The sequence below is a fragment of the Wasmannia auropunctata genome, unplaced genomic scaffold (genome assembly GCF_000956235.1).
Source record: "Wasmannia auropunctata unplaced genomic scaffold, wasmannia.A_1.0 LD335999.1, whole genome shotgun sequence".
Taxonomy (NCBI): Eukaryota; Metazoa; Arthropoda; class Insecta; order Hymenoptera; family Formicidae; genus Wasmannia; species Wasmannia auropunctata.
In genome coordinates, this window is record NW_012026891.1 from 4,790 (window position 1) to 27,087 (window position 22,298).

General features: G+C 37.0%; 3 protein-coding genes across 3 annotated transcripts; 1 reads left to right on the forward strand and 2 right to left on the reverse strand.

The window, feature by feature from the left end:
• The first annotated feature begins 3,701 nt into the window (after positions 1–3,701).
• LOC105453441 (serine/threonine-protein kinase VRK1-like) lies at positions 3,702–7,068 on the forward strand. Its single transcript, XM_011695400.1, has 8 exons — positions 3,702–4,318; positions 4,641–4,693; positions 4,780–4,849; positions 4,998–5,194; positions 5,280–5,493; positions 5,614–6,284; positions 6,385–6,492; positions 6,625–7,068. Exons 1-8 carry the CDS (start codon positions 4,156–4,158, stop codon positions 6,766–6,768), a joined length of 1,620 nt encoding a protein of 539 aa, XP_011693702.1. The 5' UTR covers positions 3,702–4,155; the 3' UTR covers positions 6,769–7,068.
• A 331-nt stretch (positions 7,069–7,399) lies between these two features.
• Positions 7,400–11,695, reverse strand: LOC105453442 (nuclear export mediator factor NEMF homolog). Its single transcript, XM_011695402.1, has 10 exons — positions 11,427–11,695; positions 10,992–11,163; positions 10,696–10,898; positions 9,538–10,616; positions 9,265–9,445; positions 8,837–9,138; positions 8,572–8,749; positions 8,186–8,495; positions 7,833–8,095; positions 7,400–7,749 (listed from the first exon to the last, which is right to left on the reverse strand). The coding sequence occupies exons 1-10, from the start codon at positions 11,480–11,482 to the stop codon at positions 7,551–7,553; spliced, it is 2,943 nt and encodes a 980-aa protein (XP_011693704.1). The 5' UTR covers positions 11,483–11,695; the 3' UTR covers positions 7,400–7,550.
• A 315-nt stretch (positions 11,696–12,010) lies between these two features.
• LOC105453444 (40S ribosomal protein S16) lies at positions 12,011–13,140 on the reverse strand. The gene is made up of 5 exons (XM_011695406.1): positions 13,042–13,140; positions 12,911–12,955; positions 12,692–12,823; positions 12,318–12,432; positions 12,011–12,219 (listed from the first exon to the last, which is right to left on the reverse strand). The coding sequence occupies exons 1-5, from the start codon at positions 13,138–13,140 to the stop codon at positions 12,074–12,076; spliced, it is 537 nt and encodes a 178-aa protein (XP_011693708.1). The 3' UTR covers positions 12,011–12,073.
• Between the last annotated feature and the right edge of the window lie 9,158 nt (positions 13,141–22,298).

Sequence of the window (22,298 nt, forward strand, 5' to 3'; positions counted from 1 at the left end):
ATTATAATACCTCGACTCGGAAAATCATAATATTTAAAATGAATAGCATTAAAAAATCTGATATGATAATATCAAAATCAAATATTATTTTATTCTTTTATATTAAAACATAAAACGTTAATATTTTTATTAATAATTTTTTTGTTATTATACTCTTATAACAAAAATTGAATTTAGCTAATTACAATAGATTATTTTAAAGTAATTACTTTTTTATTAAATAAAATGTGTAAAAAATACAACAAAACTGAAAGAAAGATAATGAGTACAGTTATATTTTTTTTTCTATGCAAGCTTATGAAATATTAACTGTTCTATATAACCCTAAAGAGATCATTAATAATTATATACGCAAAATATTCACCATGTATTAGTTTCCTGTCGTTGTCCGATCGTTGTTACTTCTGGCCAAATCCATTCTGACTGTTAGCCAGAGACTGAGAAGGAGACTCTCTTTCGTGACCGATTTATTAACAATATCAGCAAATGTTTGTAATATCACGGTCGATTACGAAACATTACGATCTGTTAACAAGAGCATATTAATATTATCACAAAAAGATAAACGATTATATTCATTAATAGAACAAATTAAATTAAATTAAATTTTGTTTTAATTTAATTTCTCAGATACGCATCTTTTTAATCTTCGACCAAGATCACGACCAAGATCAAGAATAAATATCAAAGCGATAGACAGAAAAAAAAATTATGTCATTAAAGAATAAAAAGAATCTTACGTTAATAGCGTTGTCTAATCAAAATTGATTATATATCTCAATCACGAATACTTGAATAGGCTAATGCAGAAATATTAAACAACAAAAATTTTAAAATCAATTAGTGTAAATTACGAATCGAATCGCAAAACCACGATTATTTGACTCTCACCTCAGATATTGTAAGATATTCAGATTTTATTATACTGCGTGTTAGACAATTGCAAATACAAATGTCACTTACCAAATATATCAGCCGCAACACTCCTCATTATGGAGACGATCTATCTTATGTTCGTTGTGTTCTGAAAATACATAAAAACTCTATTAACGCTATAAAGGCGAAGCAGCTTCGTCGAGGACAACTTCGCGCGCCAACGGCACCGCGTGACGCGGCGGCGGCGGCGGCGACGCAGCGACGCTACATGTCTTGATTTTCGACCGAACGAGTATTGAAAAATAACGCGTTCGATCGATTCATCAGCAGAGTCGAATCCGTATTACATGAATTAAATGCGAGATTACTAATAAATATTATACTTACCAATTAAGTGAATCGTGGCGTCACTTGTTCCGGAGCCGATCCGTTCCGTATCCATCGCGTTCTGCAAATGAAACGTGAATGCGATTAAAATAGCGCAAGTGTTTCGTTTCCAGCGCGGTCTATTTCACGCAGCAATAGCGCCACCGTACGCGCTGCGGCGGCGTCGGTGCAACAGTGGCGCGCGGCGACGCCGACGCTACACATTTCAATTTTCGGTGGAACGAGTATTGCGAAATATGCATCCGATCAATCTTGCATCTAATTAGCGCGCAATATAGATTCGGTATTCGAATTCTGATTCGATCGGATGCGTAATCGCAATACTCGTTCGGCCGAAAATCAAGATGTGTACCGCCGCCGACGCGTCCGGCGTCGCCCGCGCCCCGACGCTTGCTTCGCGTAAGCTGACGGCACGCGAGACGAATTACGCCGCTTCACTATCTCAGTTATGCGTTTATCCATACGTTCGCTGTATGTTAACGTACGCCATACTTATGGATAAATGCGTAATTAAGATAATGAAGCGGAGCAATTTGTCCCGCACGCGGTCAGCTTATACGCGAAGCAGGCGTCGCGGCGACGCGGGTCGGCGGCGGTGGTGACGACAAAGGCGCGACAATGCTACATGTTACACAAATGCAAAGACAAGTCCCACTTACAAATTATATTAGCCGCGACGCCTCTCGTTCCGCAGATCATCCATCTCGTATCGAGTTCTACAATTATGAAAGAAATCACTGTTAATATAGTGAAGTGGTTTCGTCCATCCGCGCGGTCAACTCTGCGGCTCGCGAGCCAATAGCGCCACCGTACGCGCTGCGGCGGCGTGGGTGCAACAGCGGCGCGCGGCGACGCGTCGGCGAGAGTGGCGGCACGCGGCGACACGACACTCTTGATTTTCGATCGAACGATTAATAAGTATTGCGAAATACGCATCCGATCGAATCAGAGTGCGAGTGCCGAATCTGTATTATGTGAGTTGAATGCAAGATTGATACGCAATTATCGCTTGTCAATTAAAAAGAATTGCGGCGTCACTCAAGCGATTCGTTTCCGACGCGGTCAATTTCACGGCGTCTTCACGCGCCGAAAGCGACGCGGTGCAGCGACGCCGATTCGCATTCTTACTCTTAATTTCGCGTTATGTATACGTTAACGTGGAATATATAGTATTTATTACTCGAAATGCAGAAAATGCATAGACACAAAGTTAAGAGTACGACGCATATATTATAGCGTCGCCGGCCAACGCGTTGCCACGCTTGTTTCGCGTGTACGCACGCAAGATGAATTGCGCCGCTTCGTCGGCTTCGCTATCTTAATTACGCTATTAATGAGAAACAAATTCTTAAAGCATACCGAAAAATTTACTCCTAGAAGAAATTGTTCATATGAATTTAGATGAATTTATTGCTGCGATTCGAGATCGTTACAGCTACTCGAGCTACATCATCCAGCGTCCTTTTGCATGACCGACGACGCAACGGCAAGACGTGACACCAACTCAATGCTCCCAAACTCGATGCGGACTGTTGCGCGCGACGGCTTACGCGCCGTTTATATAGTACCCTACGTTGCGCATGCCCGACCAGTGCCGCTCCGCACTCCAAGCATTCTGATTGGATCGGCGCTAGCTTCCAAGTTGAGTATATAAATGCCACGCAGCGGAGGCGAACGGCTTTATTTGCTTACGGAGCTTGATCCGCGTCACTTCGGCGCGCTTTCATTTTCTAAAGATAGGATGACGTGACGAATAATCGAAATAATAGCTATCGAGATTTGAGAAAACTATGAAAGATATATGAGATAAATAAAGATATATAAGAGATATGAAAGTTTGTAAATAAATGTCTAAGCAATAACATATAGGTATTTGGTCTTTTCCATTATCCGTGATTATACGTACTTTTATATGTGTACATATATGTCTGATACCTATAGTATAGAGAGACATACGTTCCGTTTTATACTTGCATTCTGATTGGCTAGGCGCTAGCTTCCAAGTTGAGTATATAAATGCCACGCAGCGGAGGCGAACAGCTTTATTTGCTTACGGAGCTTGATGCGCGTCACTTCGGCGCGCTTTCATTTGCTAAAGATAGGATGACGTGACGGATAATCGAGATAATAGCTATCGAGATTCGAGAAAATTATGAAAGATATATGAGATAAATAAAGATATATAAGAGATATGAAAGTTTGTAAATAAATGTCTAAGCAATAACATATAGATATTTGATCTTTTTCATTATCCGTGGCTATACGTACTTTTATATGTTGCATGTCTGATATCTATAGACTCTATAGTATAGAGATTACGTACGTTCCGTTTTACGCATTCTGATTGGCTAGGCGCTAGCTTCCAAGTGGAGTATATAAATGCCACGCAGTGGAAGCGAACGGCTTTATTTGCTTACGGAGCTCGAACCGCGTCGCTTCGGTACGCTTTCATTTTCCAAAGACAGGATGACGTGACGGATAATCGGGATTAATAGCTATCGAAATTCGAGAAAACTATGATGGATACATGAGATAAATAAAGAAAGTCTTTGCTGATAAATAAATGCAAATTATCATAAGCATAATTATTGTAGCACTCGTCGATTGGTTATTTATACCAAATCGCGAGCATTTAAAACTTCGTGACGAAATTCAGTTCAGGCACCCTAGGTGGCTCGAGAGTCTAGGCGGTCCGCAGTTGCTTGTCGACCTTGTCCGTTGTCGTATGCGTGTCGTTACGTGCTCATAACGGCAGAGAATATTGGCGCGTAATCATAATATCGTTTCTCGTAACTGTTATCTACGACTGCTGATCACTGTCGATCGGTACTGTTGCACGTCCAGATTTTGACAGATTTTGATTTTTTCGAACATTCGAATTCGTACGACGTAATGGCAGCGAAAGCAGCGAAGCCGAAGAGAGCACCGAAAAAGAAAGGAGGTTATCAAATGCCCGAACCGATACCGGCAGGAGAAATTCTCAGCGACATATCGAAGGGCAAATGGATCCTTGGCAAATCAATCGGTGTCGGCGGTTTCGGGGAGGTTTATTCTGGTATGCGAAAGAAATCCTGTTGCTAATATATTACGTTACATCGCGCTACAAATTTTTCCCACGTTGTAAACACAACAGTAAAGTACATACTCTGGGACATAGACATAGGTAGTATGTAGTTAGACAAAAAAAAAAATGTAAATGTCGTTTTTTTTGCAAATTTATATGTACAGTTATATCTATAAAAAATGTATGATACATGTGATTTTTTCTGTCTTACGTAACTATGTCCAGCTTTTATTTCTTCTATGAAAAAATATATATTTTTTAAAAATACGTTTCTTAAGCATTTTAATTATACTACACAATTGATTAATTACAGCCGCACCATATTCCGAGAAGATCCCCAAGGATTATCCTAATGTCATAAAAATTGTGAGTATTACAATCTCTCTTTATTTTTGTTATTTGTATAGTGGTTTTTGTTCTAGCTTCACATTCATTAAATTTCGTGATTTTAGGAACCACATGGAAATGGTCCATTATTTGTAGAAATGCACTTTTATATGAGGAACTGCAAGCCAGATGAAAGTAAGTTTAAAAGTAACATTTATTTTTAATATGTTCTATTATACGTGATTAATTTCTCTTAAAATTACAGTCTATGATTTAATGGATAATATTATCCAATTGTATAACAAAATATTTGAGAGATAAATATATCATAGTATCTTTTTAGTTGCTAGCTGGCAGAAAAAAAAGAAACTTGCTGCACTCGGAATGCCTAGATATGTTGCTTCTGGAAGTCATGAGTATAAAAATACAAAATATCGATTTTTAGTAATAGATCGATACGGAAAAGATCTATGGAAAATATTTGAGGAAAATAACAGACAATTTCCAGAGCACGTAGTATATAAATTAGCTTTACAAATAGTAAGACAGTTATTTTAAAAAATTATTAATAATAAATAACAGTTTTAATAAAAGATAATTTATATTATTTCAATAAATTTTCCAGCTAGATATATTGGAGTACATTCACCACAAAAACTATGTACATGCCGATGTCAAAGGTGAAAATTTGTTACTGGATTTGAATTCCTACGATCAAGTCTATTTAGTTGACTTTGGTTTAGCTTCTCGTTGTACATCGAGCACTGAATTGAAAGTCGATCCAAAGAAGGCACATAATGGCACTTTACAATACACGAGCAGAGATGCTCATATGGGAGGTAAAAAATTTGGAAGTTTAAGTAAAAATTAGCAATTTTGATACTTTATGCAATTTATCAATCTCCTTTGAATTTAAATTATAAAATTGATATACATCAAATGTTTTTTTTTTTTCTTAGTACCGACACGTCGAGGTGATATTGAAATTTTGTATTACAATATAATCCTGTGGTTATGTGGTTCGCTACCATGGGAAAAATTACTTGATCCTGCTACCGTTCAGAAAGAAAAAGAAAAAGCTTTCAATAATGTAGACAGTTTCCTAAATAAATGTTTCCGTGGATCTGCTCCAAAAGCTGTACACAAATTCATGACTCTACTAGCTAGTGTAAAATTTAACGAGATACCATCTTATGAAAAATTGAAGGAAACGTTATTAGATGGTTTGAAGAAATTGAGTCATAAACCAGATGGGAAATTAAAATTAAACAACATTGGCATGCCAGCTCAACAAAATGCTTCTATTATAAACACTCCACAAAAAATAAAGAAACCCATAAATGGAATCAGAAAGAGTCCCCGTACGAAATATGCAGATGCTCCAAGTTCTATGAAAAATTCAAGACAAAGTACTATAGGTGTTATAATTGACAAGAAGCGTGCTAATTTAAAGGATATTGCGAAAGTATTAGATGATATGGATACTGATGAAGAATACGATATTCAAATTCTTAAAAAAGCGAAGAAAACAGAATCCATTGAAAAAACAAGTAAGATAGTGAAGCATAAAACTCCAAATAGAAAAAAAGTTCCAATCAAAGATGATTCTGAAGATGATTCTAATATAGAGGTAATTACAGTATTATCTGAAAAAAAGAGTACACACTTCTTGATTTGATTCAAATTTAGATTTATTTTCGTCATTAAAATACTTATTTCTACCATTCTAGCCGGTTCCAAAACGTTCAAATAAAACGCGACCGAAAAAACCGGTCACAAGTAAAACAAGACGAAAAATTAAGTCTTTGAATGATTCAGAAACCGCTTCTGAAACTGAGGTAATAAAATTTAGATATTTAACTTATTTTTTTTTTTTTTTTCAATTTTTATATAAATAAGAATTAGATAAATATATAAATATCATATAAATATACAAATAAGTTTTTAATATACTTTCAATATATCTTTAGATTGTGTCAAAAGGAACAAGATCAAGACCTGCTGCGACTGCTATTAGGAGTAAAGGAACCACTAGTAATCAGTTGCAACCTAATAAAATAATACCCACATGCACAACTGAAAGTCAATCAGACGAAGATATGTTCGATACATAATTTCATGAAGAATAAAATGAAAGTACAATTATATATAGTATTTGTACTACAAGAAATATAACTTATGTAATTTGCATTTATATATTATACACTTTTGTACATCTCTTACGCATTTGACATTAATTATCACTAATACATTATTTACCATATAGTGTTTATGGCAATGCCAATGACAATATTACATCAGTATTTCTGTATATATGTGAATAGTTTCAAAAAATGAAAAATTTGGAAGTATAAAACTGTTATAGTTAAAAAAACTGGTTGATATTTTTTTAATAAAATGAAGTGTTGAATGCACGTTGTTGAAATGATTCTATTTATTTTTATATGTGCTGAGTATAACAGTCTTCAATTTTTCTTGCTTAACAAAATAATCACAGAAAAAAGTAACTCAAGAATGAATTCGATTTATTGAACATGTAAGATATATCAGACATCTTCCTATAAATTTTCAAATAAAGATTCAAAATGAATTAAAGGGTATAAAATTAAATTGCCTTAGAAAGATTTTGCATATATATTTACATATTATACATTTATATTTTCTATAATCAAATTAAGTATTTGGATATTTATAATAATTACTATAATTGTAAATAATAGATAAATAGATTTTACACTTTTTGTTTAAAAAAAATAACTTTTTGTCAATTAATATTCATAAAATATTGTGTAATTATAGAAAATATGCAATTTTTCACGAATATGTAAGTTTTACATGTTGCAAGTAATTAAAATGTTATCAATTATCCGAATTAAAATCAACATTTTTCAGATGATTATTTTTTTAATTTTTGAATCTGAGGGGCGCTTATTTTCACTTTTCCAGGTATATTCCTAGCTATTGTCTCATCTTTAATTACTTTTAAGAGATCTTTTTCACGTGAAGAAATTTCTTTGTCTCTGAGAAATACAGCTACAGCTGTTTTGGCAGCTTTACCTCTCTTACCAATACCAGGTGTCAATTTCACTTTAAACCTAAAATAAATTTAAAATTTATTATAAATAAAAAATTATTTTAAATGTTTTTACTTTACACAATGTATGTCACAGACACATACTTGTAATTTTGCAAGGTATTGTAAGGCGCCACAACAGGGACAGCAAACAATAATTCATCTTCTGATACAGGCTTTCCTGTCAATTGATCGAGCATATCAACTTCAGGAACTGGACCAGCGTCTTCATCGTCAATGTTGTCTATCATATGCGTAGATTGCGGCGGAATGTTTGGTTTTGGATTTGTCTTTTTCTTTCCTTGTTTTGGACCTGATGGATCTTTAGTCTTATTTTTTCTTTTGTCTTCTTTAGCTGCGCCTGCCGACTAAAAATAATTGAAAAAAATAAGGATGTTAGATTAAATAAGTTTAGAGGTCAAATATTCAATACAAAATTTAAAAAAAAAAGATAAAACCTGCAAAACGAGCATTGAAAGCCTTCTATCTTCCTCATCCTGATCTTTGTACTTTTCTTTCATTTTCTTTAGCTTTCCTTTTTGTCCCCGTTTTAGTGCAGGTTGCTCTCCCTTTTTATTATTTTCATTCTTATTATCCTTCTCTGTTGGTTCTTTTGGATGTATTCTTTGTTTTGCTTTTGTATGTTTGTCCATAGTTGATGCATTTATCATGACAGGCTTATCATCTCCTAAATAAACTACACTTTCTTTTGTATCCTCCTGAGATTTATTTATTAAGGGCTGATTATTATCAACGTGTAGTTTTACCCTGTGTAATATAAAAATTACGTCATATATATATCATTTGAATTTCAACTATAATCAAAAATTTTGTATTAACTTACTTTGGGCCTGAAAGATCAATCTTAATTTGCGTATCGGGAAATTGATATTTCGTATCTTCTTCATCGTCTTCTTCATATGCATCCTTTTTAACGCTACTGTCCATTACATGGGATTCTGATTTCTCTTGATCCTCCTCTTCAATTGGATCTAATGTATCTTTGTCTTCTTGATTTTCATCTAACGTTAAAAGTTATGAGCATTTGAAAATATATTAACAATTATAGAATAATTAAATGTTAAATAATTTACTACATAATTACTTACCTTCGTCCGACTCGCTCTCTAATTCTATTTCCTTGTCATCCTCGACTATCGATTCTGCTTTTTCACTTTCCTCATCTATTGCTTTCACTCTCCTTTCATCCTTATGGCGTTCGATGGAACTGTCCTCTAGGCGAAACATGATACCTAATCCCATAATTAATTGACTTTGCGTCAGATAATTCTTTTTCCCACGTATCATGAAGGATCCGGTGGTAAGGTATTCACCAGTAGGCGCACTCTTGGATACTTGATCATGATGCACCCACCATGCACTAGTTATTACTTTCGAATCCCATGCTATACTATAAACGTAATATTAATCATGATTACATATGTAATTATAATAAAATAATATTTTGAAATATATATATATAAATTTGGTAGTTCTATTATGGTAAAAATAAAAATCAATACAACTACATATGTACCTGTATGCAACAGCCATTGCACCTGCTTCTGCTAATGATTTTGGCGATACAGGATTGCCACTGGGATTTTTTATTACGACAGAACTGGCACCAGTTAAATCTGCATGAACATATAGATCTCCCGGCTTTAGATATCTTTTCACTATCAACTCGTTCTGTTGTTGATCTCTTCCTCCAATCACTATAATGTATATATGTTGAAATTAATAAATTTGACATAAATTTTGACATTATTATTATATTGACATTTAAATTATTAAAAGAAAAACGTACCTAAATAATTTTCGGATGTAATAAACCAATAGAATTTTTCAAACCAATACATCTTTCTTAATTTACTAATGGTATGTATGGTTTGCACTTCTTTCAACGTTTGCTTTGTTTTCTTTTCCGCCGACTTCAAAGCTTTCCCCTCGGATTCTATCGTTTTTTGCTGCTTCTTTGCGGCTGATTTCTTTTGACTATAATACCTCTTGGCATTACTGAATGCTGTATGAGCCAAATCTATGTCGATGATCATAGGTTTGAGCTCAGATTCCTCGTCACTGTCTTCGTAAGGATCGTGCAACATTAGGGCAATATGATTGGTTTCTAGTTTTAATTGTTTTACAGCAGAAGCGACAGGATCACCTCTGGCTTGAGCTTCTTTCAATAAAACCTGAATGTCGGGCCAAGACATCTGATTTGCCAAGGCGCTTTGTATAGCTAGTATAGCGTTGTCCACTAGAACCTGATTCCTTGAAATTAATTCGGCTTTTTGTTTATCTAATTCCTGTGTCTTTTCTAACGTAATCAATCTCTGACTGTGATCCTTTCTCACTCTTTCCAACTTTTGCAAAGCTTCTCTTTCCTGTTGCAAAGCCTTCAAATCTATCTTTTGTCCTTCCATTGTAGAGAAATATTCATCCACTGCAGCGTCAAACGAATCAAACTCCTTGTAAGGCTGATTGTTATACTGCTCAAACAAGAATGGATGGAATTCAATATTAGCAAGTATAAAATCTTCCTTGCCATCCTGAATCAGTTTCGATTCTTTTTTCTGTATGATATAGCCTTTTGAGACATTTTTCTTCGCATGATCCAGCATGTTATTAGCATCCTCGAGTGCTAGAATTAATTTTGGCATATCTTCATTGATATTAAAATCTTTACCGATTTTGCAACCAAGATTAAATCCGGCTTTAAGTAAAACATGATCAATCACAGCTGAACCAAATTCTAATTGTGGATTTAACACTTTTTTAAGACTGTCTCCCTCCTTAGCTTTCTGAATATGCTCCTGGATTACATCTACAGGTGGCATAGTTGTGGAATGGGCTCTGTCTAAGGGATACTTCTCTTTTACTGCAAATCTAAAAATAATATGATTTTATCAGTACTTTATATGACGGCATATGTGTACTATATTGTAGACAGATTTTGTTCATTTACCTAATCTTATCTCCTTCGGTGTGAGGTCTTAACACATATAAAATTACCATTTCGTGATCAGTGAGGATTATATTACCGCGATCGTACACCTCTAAAATTAGATGGTAGGCAGCTTCGCCACTTCCGAATTGCAACTTTATTATTCGATCCATACCGACTTGCGTGAGACTCTCTAATCTTTTGTTCTTAAGATGTTTGCGCATCTGTAAAATTATAGATTCCGAGGTAGACATTCATTATTGCCATCAATAGCAGAGCTATTTTATAATTTAATATCATTGTTACTTAGCAGATACCTTCATGGAGAAACCTGAGGGAGCTACATTCTTGGGCCACTCGAAAGCTGTGGTGTGGATCCTGTTACCAGATTCGAGCAGAAGAATGCATTTTTCCTCGCTCCGTTGAAGACGTATAAGATACGTACGATGATCTATATCGTATATCTGATTGACACGCATGCCAATAAATCTAAAAGTTTTTACATAAGTGTGAAATAGCACATAAGCATAACTTGTGCTAACCTGTTACACTATGATATTGTATAATTTATATATCAACATTTAGTAGTGAAAATCAGCTGCGACTGATTTAAATATTTATTAAAATAAAACTTTGTGACTTTACTTTGCTGGAGACAGATTATATATCTTGAGAAGAATGAAATATTATTTCTGTCATAACCTTAAGATCTCACTAAAGTCAGATATTCTTTTCGTTTCTTTTCCTCTTACCTTTGCAGTTCAGTAACTGAACATACAAGATCGTAAGTGTTAAATCGTGTCTTCATTTTTAGACGGGCTCTGCTTTCTCTTTGAAAAATTTATCGAAAAACACAGTGAATTTGACACACTGACAATTTACCCTATCCTACAGATCCTACTGGCTTGCAGTTTGCACAATATGACGCTATACTTGACACTCGAGTAAAATGAGCGAAAAGCCGCGTCATATACCCAAATAAGATATAGACGAACGTTTATCGAAAGTTTTTTTGCGAAATTAATCTTATCTCTAAATCTCGTGTTCTAATCTATTAAATTTTACTTGAGACATCTCTTTTCTCTCTCTAAACTGAATATAGGTCAACTTATTTCTAGAAAGTAAGCATGATAAAGAAATTGTTTCAAAACTTGACAAATCTTCTGTTATGAAGATTACTTCATATAACTTGAAAATTTTGGAAAAAAGTAAGATATATTAAATAAAATCTCAATAGTAATCCTATATATAAAATGGATTGGAAAGTAAAATAGAGAGAATATATCTATCATTAATTTATAGGAAATAGGCAAAGATAGACAAGACACATATGATATATAGATTTTAAATGTTTTTTTTTATATTCAATAATATGAATAAGATGTAAAGTTTGCGAAAATTAACGGTAGGATTTCTGGTATCGTGCCCTGGCACCTGGACCACCAAATTTCTTCGGCTCGCATCTCCTCGGGTCAGCAACAAGGAGAGTACGATCGTATTGGATAAGGATGTCCTTTACCTCCTTCTTGCTGGCTTCATCGACATCTAAATTAACAATCGATGCACACGTGCATTTAATTATTACAAATCATCTGGTAAGTCATCAATCAACAATCTCGCGTGCATTATTAATTTGCACTCACACTTTTGATAGTAAGCAACCAGAGCTTTGGAAATAGCCTGTCGAATGGCGTAGATCTGTGCGACGTGACCACCGCCGCTTACCCTCACTCGGATATCGACTCCGGAGAATTTCTCCTGAAACACAAACGCAAGACGTTTCTGCTTGATGAAAAACCGCATCTCGCTTGCGCTCGTGAAGAGCTCGGAGAGGAGACTGCTTTCAGAATCTACTGCTAATCATGAACCATCATGTTCGGAATAAGTAGACATCACAAAACGACAGCTGCGCGAGCAGACGTGACAAGCCCGCGTGACAACTTGCACCGCCGCGTCGCGTCAACGTCCTCCCACACAATCGGCGTCCGAAGTCACGACAGTCCACGTTGCCACTCACCTTGCCCAGCAGCAGGATGGGCTCCTGCAATTTGTACTGCAGCACGCGGGGCTCCACCAGCTCGAGCGGCCGGCCGTTGACGCGGAGATTTCCACGGCCGCGCTTACAGTAGGCGACCGCGGTCGCGCTTTTCTGCAACGAGAGGACGTTCGCGTTAAAACACGCCGTGCGTTAATCCACGCGTGGACCACCTAACCTCAAAACGCTTCACTAGCTCACCTTGCGTCCGAAGACCTGCACGGAGTGGATCGGCTCCTTTTGTTTCTGGAAGAAAAAAGGGAGCGATTCAATTAATTGTTCACTTCCATTCGTAATCGACGTAATTCCGCGAAGACAAGCACGAAATTTACCTTCTGCATTTTGACGACCGAGTAGCACGTCGTGGAAAGAGACAGAGCGGAAAGAGAGTCGCTCGTGGCGCGCATGCGAATTGCGAAGCATTCATTCATTGTGCACTTGACTTACGGAGTATCACGTGACGTGACGACGCCAGACGACGCTATCCCCGCTGCCGATGCCTTCGAATATTTCGGCGCGGCGCCATAACTAGCGGAAGCAGTGCTCGTTTCGTTCGTGTTTTTTTTGCCTAATTCGTCTAATTTCTTTCTCGGAAAGTTGGCAGAGGTATGCTCACATCGAACCATTACCTGGTCAGCGAGCCGTCGGGATATTTTATACTCCGCGATTGCGTGTCGATTCCGCGATCCGTCAGAAGTGAATATCGCGTGCGAATGAGTGTCGAAAGCGTCGCAATGATCGAATCGAGCAACACCGGCGATCGACCCGCGCGATCATCTTGTAAAATTCGATAATGTCGTGTTAATTTTCCGGTCGTGGCGTCATATAACCTCAAGGAGAGGTCGAAGACGCAAATCTACCATTCATGTGGAACAATATATCCCTCAATTCTTCCGTTCGATTACTACAGAAGGAAGAGATAACCAGAAGTAAAGAGGAAGGCGACGCATCCAGTGAGTGAGTTATTTGTTGTATTCCGCTTATTATCATTTACCGTTCGACTCCGATTATGAATACATATGTATTTCTCAAGCGATAACATACATATATATATTGTTCTTACGGATCACAGCTGAGTTTTTTGGACGTAAATGTCCTACATTTGGAATGCTCGGACTTTTAGTACTTTTTACTATTATTTTATTTGCTGTTCGAAATGCAAAAAAAAAAATATCAATGTGAAGTCAAGAGCAGGACGTCGAGTCGCTTTAGCGAATAAAAACGAAGCTGCCCGTGACGCCGCGTCGTGCTCCGATATTCACCGGCTTCGCTGCCACGTGCACTGAAAATCTATGGTGCACGTATATAATAGATTTTCAGTATTTGCAGAAAATATCGGAACGCAGCCTCTAATTAGATATTTTTACATTTCATTTGCAGAAAGTTGCGGACAGAACGGAACCGCTGTGTTACTCCAGACTTTTGTGCGGAAAGAATTCAATATCGATTGCAACGTACGAAAGATCTCTCCGAGGAAGGCAAAGTGATAAAGGCTATGACACGATGTGAAATAATCACGATCAGGTACAATGAATCATGATTTTATTTGTTATATAATAATATCTACAATAAAAATACCATATCGTTTGAAAAACAATTTTCGTTACAATTATACAGTAATTTTATATAATAATATAATATATATATATTTATATATATATATATATATATATTTAGGTTTTCGTTCCAAATAAGACGTAGCGATGAACATACACCTCGCGCAGTGGGAGTGAGAAAATACATTATTTTTTTGTCGCAAATTCCGCGTTGTGGTTTCGTCACTCAGCGTGTGTTGTATGTATGTGTATGGGTGTGTATCTCTTGTTTTTCATTTCTTTTTATTTTTCGGATCGATCTGTCGCGCCAACACTCAACACAAGCGTAACCCGCATTTCGTAATTTTATTTCCTTTTTTTTTTCGATTCGGCCTCACGTTTTTTGATCGTATTTCCGAAAAAAAGAGGCTTCGTCGTCGGAGATAATCGTCGCGGGGAGGCCGCCGTCTCGAGTGTCCCCATTCCTTCTTTCTATCTTTTTGTTTCTTTTTTTCCCTTTCTTATTATGTGCGGAGAGTGTTGTAAAAAGCGTTGGAGTGCGCAGAGAGCGACCCAACTATTCACCGCGCTCGACCGCGCGGACAATATCCCCGCTTAGTCTCTAAATTAGCTACACTTAATAGTTAATAGTACCGTAATGTCATCTCAATATATATATATATACTTATTTATATATATATATATATCTCAATGTATTAGTTTATCATAATATATAGAAAATACATATAACAATTATTTAAATGACTCACAATCAATCATCTTGCCATGGCGCGCGTATATACGACGAGCGTTCATGCCGTGCTCCTGCGCATATACGCGCCCATGTGCACATACGCGTGTATATATATATTTATATTATATATATATATATATATATAAACATATATATACATATATATTTATCGGTGTGTTAATTACATGATATTTTTACACTCGTCGTACAGAGGGAGGAAAAGGATGGCATGGAGGCTCGAGGGAGTGGAGGGAGGACGGGAGGGGAACGGATCTTTCATACATTTACATTGTCTCTCTGTCGTACTGCTAATTTACAGGGAAATTCTCATCGGTACCTAGTCGATATCTTACAAACGTTTTTTTTTTTCTATCTTGTACTGTAGTACGTATCCTTGCATCTAGCGAACACGTCTCGTCGTCCTGTGTCCTGGCAGGCATTTTTGTATACTGTCTGCCTTCGATCCATCTTTCCTGTTTAATTATATAGCTCTTACGTATCGCGGTGTTTGCGTCTTTTTAACACGTGACATTTGAAAACTTATACTCGCATTTACGCAGATCTACGCAATGATACAGATATCTGAAGAGAAAGAGAGAGAGATTAATTTCACGGTTCTTGAAAATCAATATTTTAACAATCTTCACGTAATGGCTGGTGAATCGGATTAAAATTGAACAAATGAGACCTCCTTCAGCAAAGATATAATTATGAGAGTAGCTGCTATTTTGTGACGATGCATATACAGTTAAAAGGTAAATTGAAATATAGTGGAGTCGATGAGATTTGATTTGAAATCTCTCACTCCTCAATTCCTATTCACCTGCCGTAAATTATCTTCGCTATGTATTTCGAGTCTCGTGTTCATTTTAATTCAAAATACTTATCTCACACTTTGATTATTAATGTCCCGATATAAAACAGATAGTGGATAATTTTTTCCTTCCTCTCTTTTTCCTCATATTTTTAATGCCATTTTGATAAAAGGCATTACACATAGCCGCATATATACAAGCCGAGAAATGCTCGGAAATGCTGGAATATCTGCGGCTGCGTGTTTCTTGACACGTTCATAGCTTTCGCGATTCTTTTTGTTTGGTAACGTTACGATTAAATTCAGAGTCGCCTTTGTATTTATCTCGCAGATGATTATCGTTACGCATCTGCGTTACAAAATCTATCATTTGATAAAATTCAGAGGCATTTGAATAACTTTTCGTTTGAAAAGTTTTACATCCTTCTGGTATACCATATATCTTCACATAATGAGAGATACGTTAACAGGTAATACAATGCAGTTTTCAACCGCAACGTCTAAAGTTTTGCAAAATTAATAAGGAGTGTATAGATTTCCTTACTTTTGATTCTCGCTTTGATTATCATTTTAATTTTAATAATTGGCGACCCTGAAAAATCATTTCTCATATATGTGACTATTACATCCTTAGAAGATGTAATGATTCTCAAATGAAATTGAACTTCTCGAATTGTGTATTTAGTTCTCGATCGAAGTTGCAGATTGTCAGTAATTTTTACGTAATTATTCCGTGAACATAGCGAGATCTTTAAATATTTTCAAAGAATTCGATCGACAACGAAATTCATGAGAAGTCTCTTTCGCGCTCCAGCTCTTTTCCCAACCATATAAGTTAAATTTATGCGATTAAAATTCTCTAACTAACTAGTTAGTTAGTGTAAATAACTAACAGTTTCTAATTGAGGAAGTTTCTAAGAATCTTTCCATCGCCGATTAAAACGCTTTGGAAGATACCATTTTTCTTCTCTCTCTTTTTCTCTTTCTTTTTAAATTTTTCTATTATTGAGCGTAGAGGTATTGCTATGTGTTTGTCAAGAAGAATCATTTTGATATGTCAGACGTCCGTATCTCGCCTCCCCTCTATTTCCTTCGTATTTCGTTTGCTCCGTCACCCTTTCGCCCTTCCTTTTCTCTTTCGCTCTCACACTCGCTCGCACAACACGATTTTCAAACCCCTTTCGCCGCATTCTCCGCCTGTATCGCTCTTCTTTTCAAAGGACGACGTGCGTGAAGAGACGCATGGGAAAGAAAACTAACGATACTGCAATATTTAATAATGTAATAATTAAGCAATAATTTAGGAAAAAGCTCTCTCTCTCTCTCTCTCTCTCTCTCTCTCTCTGTCTCACTCTCTCTCTAATTCTCTCTTAGGGCTGGACGTATGCGCTCACAGTTGATAGGCAATGGGATACTCTTGTACAGTTTTATATACAAAATTGAAGAACACCGAGCACGATAGCGACACACTGATTGACCTGTACAGACTGTGAGACTTCATTTTTGACATACATAAAAATATGCGCGGACACCGTTGACAATCAATATATAAATATATACATTTATGTTATGTATTGCATATTTTATACGGCGGAAGGATGACAACTAGAGAGTCAAGGGGGGAATTGGCGTATGTCTTTAAGTAAATATCCGTCCAGCCCATCGAGCGGATGCAATTAGAAGGATAAATCTCTTCAGGGTCTCGTCCGCAGATTTCGAGCGCAAAGGATGCATTACGGCTTGGCTTTACCATCAATTAATTTCAATCATAGGTTGATAATATCTCTTTTTAATTCTGGACAACAACACAGAGTACATTAAACAGAGATTAAAATTAATCGTTCTTTCGGTAAAACCAGCCCATAGTCCCTTCGAAGTTATTGACATTTTAACAAACGCTGGTTGCTCTTCGATATCTCAATCACATTGAGTTCCGCGATCGCCTTGCGTTTCAGTTACGATTAATAGCACGTATTCTCTAATATATCTCGTATCGCGCATTTTTAGCGCTAAATGCACGTATCCATTTCTCGTCACACGGTCGCGATTTCCGTACAGAAATAAGACTCGTAGCCGGGCAGCTACATTTGGCATTAAATTCGCCGCTAAATAAGAAACATAATGTGAGAAAACGAGAACGTATGGCTTTTATCGTTGTTGATGATTCTTAATACTGCTTCCACTTAATGAGCTACTTAAAGATATACGAAGAATCCTCGCGAGACATCGCCGTCGCGGACACACGCGTGCGTTAATTCTCTAGATGGATCCGTTTTCCATTCGATCTTCAACCGTGAGATTCTTGCATTTCAATGCGATACACCCGTTAATTATCCACCCGTTGATTATCGTTAACAGCACTTGACACGCGCTGGAAGCGCGCGAATGGAAAAAAATTCGACGCGCTTCCTCCACGTGAAACCACCTCGAGAGTCTGTCGCCGAATGCAATAATTGTAATTTATTTTTGTTTAGAGCAGAGATACTATATCGTAATAAACACATATTGTTAGTAAATAATATTTTGTATGAAAATACATTCAGATTAAAGACATAGTTTAAAAACGATGCAACATTGTATTGTTTTTAATAGGATTGTTCTAAATATATTCGTGATGTATGTTGTCAAGGAATCGATTCCTCAAACGTTGTCCTTTTGATTGTCGAGAATGATTTCAACGGAGAGTAGCTCTCGAGGATAGTTCTGCGCCATGTGCTTGACGAATATTATTTCGCAACGCAGTCGTTCAATTGATCATTATCAGAGGTGAGAAGGATCAGGGAGGTGAGGGTGCTTTTTTTCCCATATACGAGTACGACACATATAAAATCCATGCTCTTTATACATGTTATTATTGCATACTACACGTTCGTCGCTGCGGGCCACGAGGCGCCTCTCTCTCCTCTCTTCTCGCTTAAAAAGTATTTAAATCTTAAAAAGGGTCGGTGGCTGAGGAGCGAGAAAGTCCGCGATGGGCTCTCGGTGAGCCGGGTGAACGAACGGTGTCGAGCAAGCGAAGCGAGTAAGCATGAACGAGCCAGTCTTTCTTTCTCCTGTTTCGCACATGCAATCCGAGCTTGAAATAGGTCATTGCGCACAATTGCTACGCAGAGCGCGAAAAAATTCTGCGATCTAAAGATTCGGGGATGGACATTCGCGATGATTTTTTTTATGTTTTTCATTTTGCGGAGAATAAGATCAACTCTTTCTTGTCACTCGGATCGCTCGATTTGTGATTAAGTGCATTTTGATTTTCGCCGTTTCTTTTTCGCATTTCCTTTTTTTGTTGTATTTGCGATTTTTGCGACCCGGTTCTCGCTGCCTCGAGATTTTTGATTGAGTGGTTCGATTACTGGATGAAATTTGGCACAGTGATTATTGTTGAGCGTCTTCCTCGCTTTCGTCGAAAACGCTCGTGCGAGAACGATTTTATCGATACGATCGAGGGAGGTAGTTCTTCTTCACGATCAACGCGCCGTTTGATTGTTGACAAAAGGCCGATGTTCGGTAAGCAGTAAGAAAGTAGTAAGCATCGACATTGAGTTCTCGTGAGAAAGCGTATCCCTTGATCGTAATTTTCGCTTTGGTTTCTTAAGCGCATCGTCATTTGCCGCCGAATCTTCGCGAGATACAAGGGGAGCGGATATAAGTACGCAAATTCAAGCATCAATACCGTGAAAATCATTGTCACAGCTTTTTAGTAACAGTGGTCGGTATATTGAGACACGTCACCATACGTCTGGAAGCCACCGCAATAACGATAACAATAATTACGGGATTGTTTAATTATACATTTAACATACAATCAAATTAGACTCGCTGTACTTGCGCTAGCAATTAATTAGTGACAAGTTGTCGGAAGTACTGGCGCCGCTTTTGTGTTTGGGCTTCGCGATATAGATTTGGCTCACACCGCTGTAAATCGCCGTCTCACCTCACCGAATGACGTAGAAAATGCGCCTCGGTAACAGTGATTTCTCAATGTAATCGCGCAAAGTTATACATATAAAGCGCATCTTCGTGAATGTCAATCAACGCTTGTACAACTGAATCCTCGTTACAGCACCGATTGCACAGGAGATCATTTAGGAAGAAGGTATAAGAGTAATCGTTAACAATACAAGAGCAACACAAACGAGCTGACGTGGATACCAGCGCCGATTTATTAGTTTGGAAAATTTTATATATATATGTGCATGAAATGTTATACAATTCCACATATCTCGCAATACTCGTGAAAGAGAGGAATGACCGCATCGTGTAGGAATTCAAAGCTGCGATTGCGCTTCGAATTGTTTGCTGAGAGATTGTGAGACTGCGTTGATTTTTCGTTTCGTGGGTCGACGCGCGATTATCGTGTTGCATAATGCACGAAATGCATAATCCACGCTCGTATCCACTGTCGCCCGTGCGACAAAGGTTTCACATTATACTCTATCTAGACGAAAAAACATCATTATGACGGGATCTAACACGTTCAGGGCCTTCTCTACTCCTGCACCTTATAAATTAATACTTTCCGTAAGCATTCACACCCGCGATCAGTGGCACAACTCGCATTTAAAGGACTAACTAACGGAGGATTGTCTGCTTAGGGTCTTTTCCATCCACGATCAATGCATCCATGAGGCGAAATGCCGTACGGCGTTAATTGAGAGTTTCACCATAGTGCTCGCCGATATCAATTATAGATTATTAATTTGCAAATTACCTATAGGAGACAGTATATTAGCACCTTATTCAGTATTATCTTTAACCGAGCTTTTGGCACGAACTTCTGTATACGCATTAATTATTATCTCGTTATTACTCTGACGGGAATCAATTTCTTGTGAAAATACTTTGGAGAACTACTGAGAGAAATTCTTTTTTATCTTGTAATTTTATTTTTTTTTTTTTTTTTGGATTCTATACCATTTCTCTCGCGAACATTCCTGACAATTACTGGCGTCTGCAACAATAATATGCCACTGCAGAAACTTAAACACGCGATTATGCGGCCACTTGCAAATTCATTAATCAAAACCGACACAACAATATTGCGAGACGGTTTCCTCGTGCGTCATGGATGCAGAGCTCCCTCGGCCACGACACTTTTGCTATCTATCGAAACCTACTATTTACATCAATTCCTTGTAGACATAGCTAGCGTTTTACAGTTGAGAGATATACGTTAAGTGTAGAATCGCTGGAAAGAAACGCACACGCACTCGATCATCTCGCGCTCGGCTGTCTCGTCCCATTCGCACGTAACACTCGCGACTATATTTTTTTTTGTTGTTGCTCTACCACTTTGCCCCTTATCACAACACCAAACAGTGCCCACTTTGAATGAAAGAGAGGCCCCGTACGGAGGCCTTGGCTGCGCTACGGCAGAAGTATCTCTACTAACAACCGTTGTTAGGATAATGGGTAGTTTCTTACTTGTCCCCGCTGTCGAATTCGCAAGCATATTTCATCCCGGTGACACACCGCCAAATATTCTCATCTCGCTTACGTTATTTCCGTGATTAAATTTTCAGTGGAAGGATATATGCGATCATGTCTTCGACATGGATTTATCTTAAGGCCATTTTCACCGCTCGAAGATTTTATTTTATTTCAAAGTTATTAATATATTCACCATATAAGAATTAATATATTTTGCAATATTTTTGTATTTTATTAATTTTCATCGAATTGTTAGTAAAAATTTTTGTAGTAGTTATTTGTACTTACAATTGTTTTATGGATAATAATGTTTGCTAATTACTATTATTGAAATATAAGTCGCGTTATTGACATCACGGAAATTATGAAAGCTAAATGAGATTGCAGGTGCACCTCCTAGATTGTATGGATTCAGATATTCTTTTTTTACGATTTCATAATGAAAACAAGGTGGGATAGAAATCGGTTTTTTCTGGAATTATTGCCTGGGTTTTTGTGGAAGGTGGAAGTGGAAATTTAACTTCGTTAACTTTAATATCTCGCCGGTGCGTTGCAAAATCAACGAGATAATTTCCTTAATAATCGAAGAATTGTATTATACAAGATCTAGGCAGTGAGGAAAGCGAGATAACCAGTTAGTAAAATCGAACGTGTGATCGAAAATTGGATTTGCAGAACCAGGTACACGTGTTGGCTATCGTCAGTTTTGGCACAATATTAGCTTACTGCTTGATAATAATCGATAACGAGAATAGGACGACAAGAAGTACAGACACTTCTCATAAATATATTACAAATTAATGTCCGTTTTCTAAGCAATTGGCAATCTGAAAAGAAGGCGATAATAATATAGCTGAACGATATCGTTATACATTTAAATTTTGTGAATTAGCTAAATAAATTATAACACAATCAATATATTTTCACGGAACATTGTGTATTAGATTCGTTGAATTTGCAACGCAGAGTATTGGGAATCGAACGGATGGGATATCCATCAGGTATCGCTTGTTCTTTCCTTTTCCGTTTTCAGTTAAAAATAAAGGAATCCCTCCC

Bases quoted from the DNA above. Each gene is read 5' to 3' on its own strand.
- LOC105453441 (XM_011695400.1), top strand. From the start codon at position 4,156: ATGGCAGCGAAAGCAGCGAAGCCGAAGAGAGCACCGAAAAAGAAAGGA. The intron at 4,850-4,997 runs GTAAGTTTAAAA...GTATCTTTTTAG, and splicing joins GAACTGCAAGCCAGATGAAA to TTGCTAGCTGGCAGAAAAAA. The intron at 6,493-6,624 runs GTAATAAAATTT...ATATATCTTTAG, and splicing joins AAACCGCTTCTGAAACTGAG to ATTGTGTCAAAAGGAACAAG.
- LOC105453442 (XM_011695402.1), bottom strand. From the start codon at position 11,482: ATGAAGACACGATTTAACACTTACGATCTTGTATGTTCAGTTACTGAA. The intron at 9,139-9,264 runs GTACATATGTAG...TTACGTTTATAG, and splicing joins GCAATGGCTGTTGCATACAG to TATAGCATGGGATTCGAAAG. The intron at 8,096-8,185 runs GTTTTATCTTTT...AATTATTTTTAG, and splicing joins TTTCAATGCTCGTTTTGCAG to TCGGCAGGCGCAGCTAAAGA.
- LOC105453444 (XM_011695406.1), bottom strand. From the start codon at position 13,140: ATGAATGAATGCTTCGCAATTCGCATGCGCGCCACGAGCGACTCTCTT. The intron at 12,956-13,041 runs GTAAATTTCGTG...TTTTTCTTCCAG, and splicing joins CGGTCGTCAAAATGCAGAAG to AAACAAAAGGAGCCGATCCA. The intron at 12,220-12,317 runs GTGAGTGCAAAT...TTGTTAATTTAG, and splicing joins GGTTGCTTACTATCAAAAGT to ATGTCGATGAAGCCAGCAAG.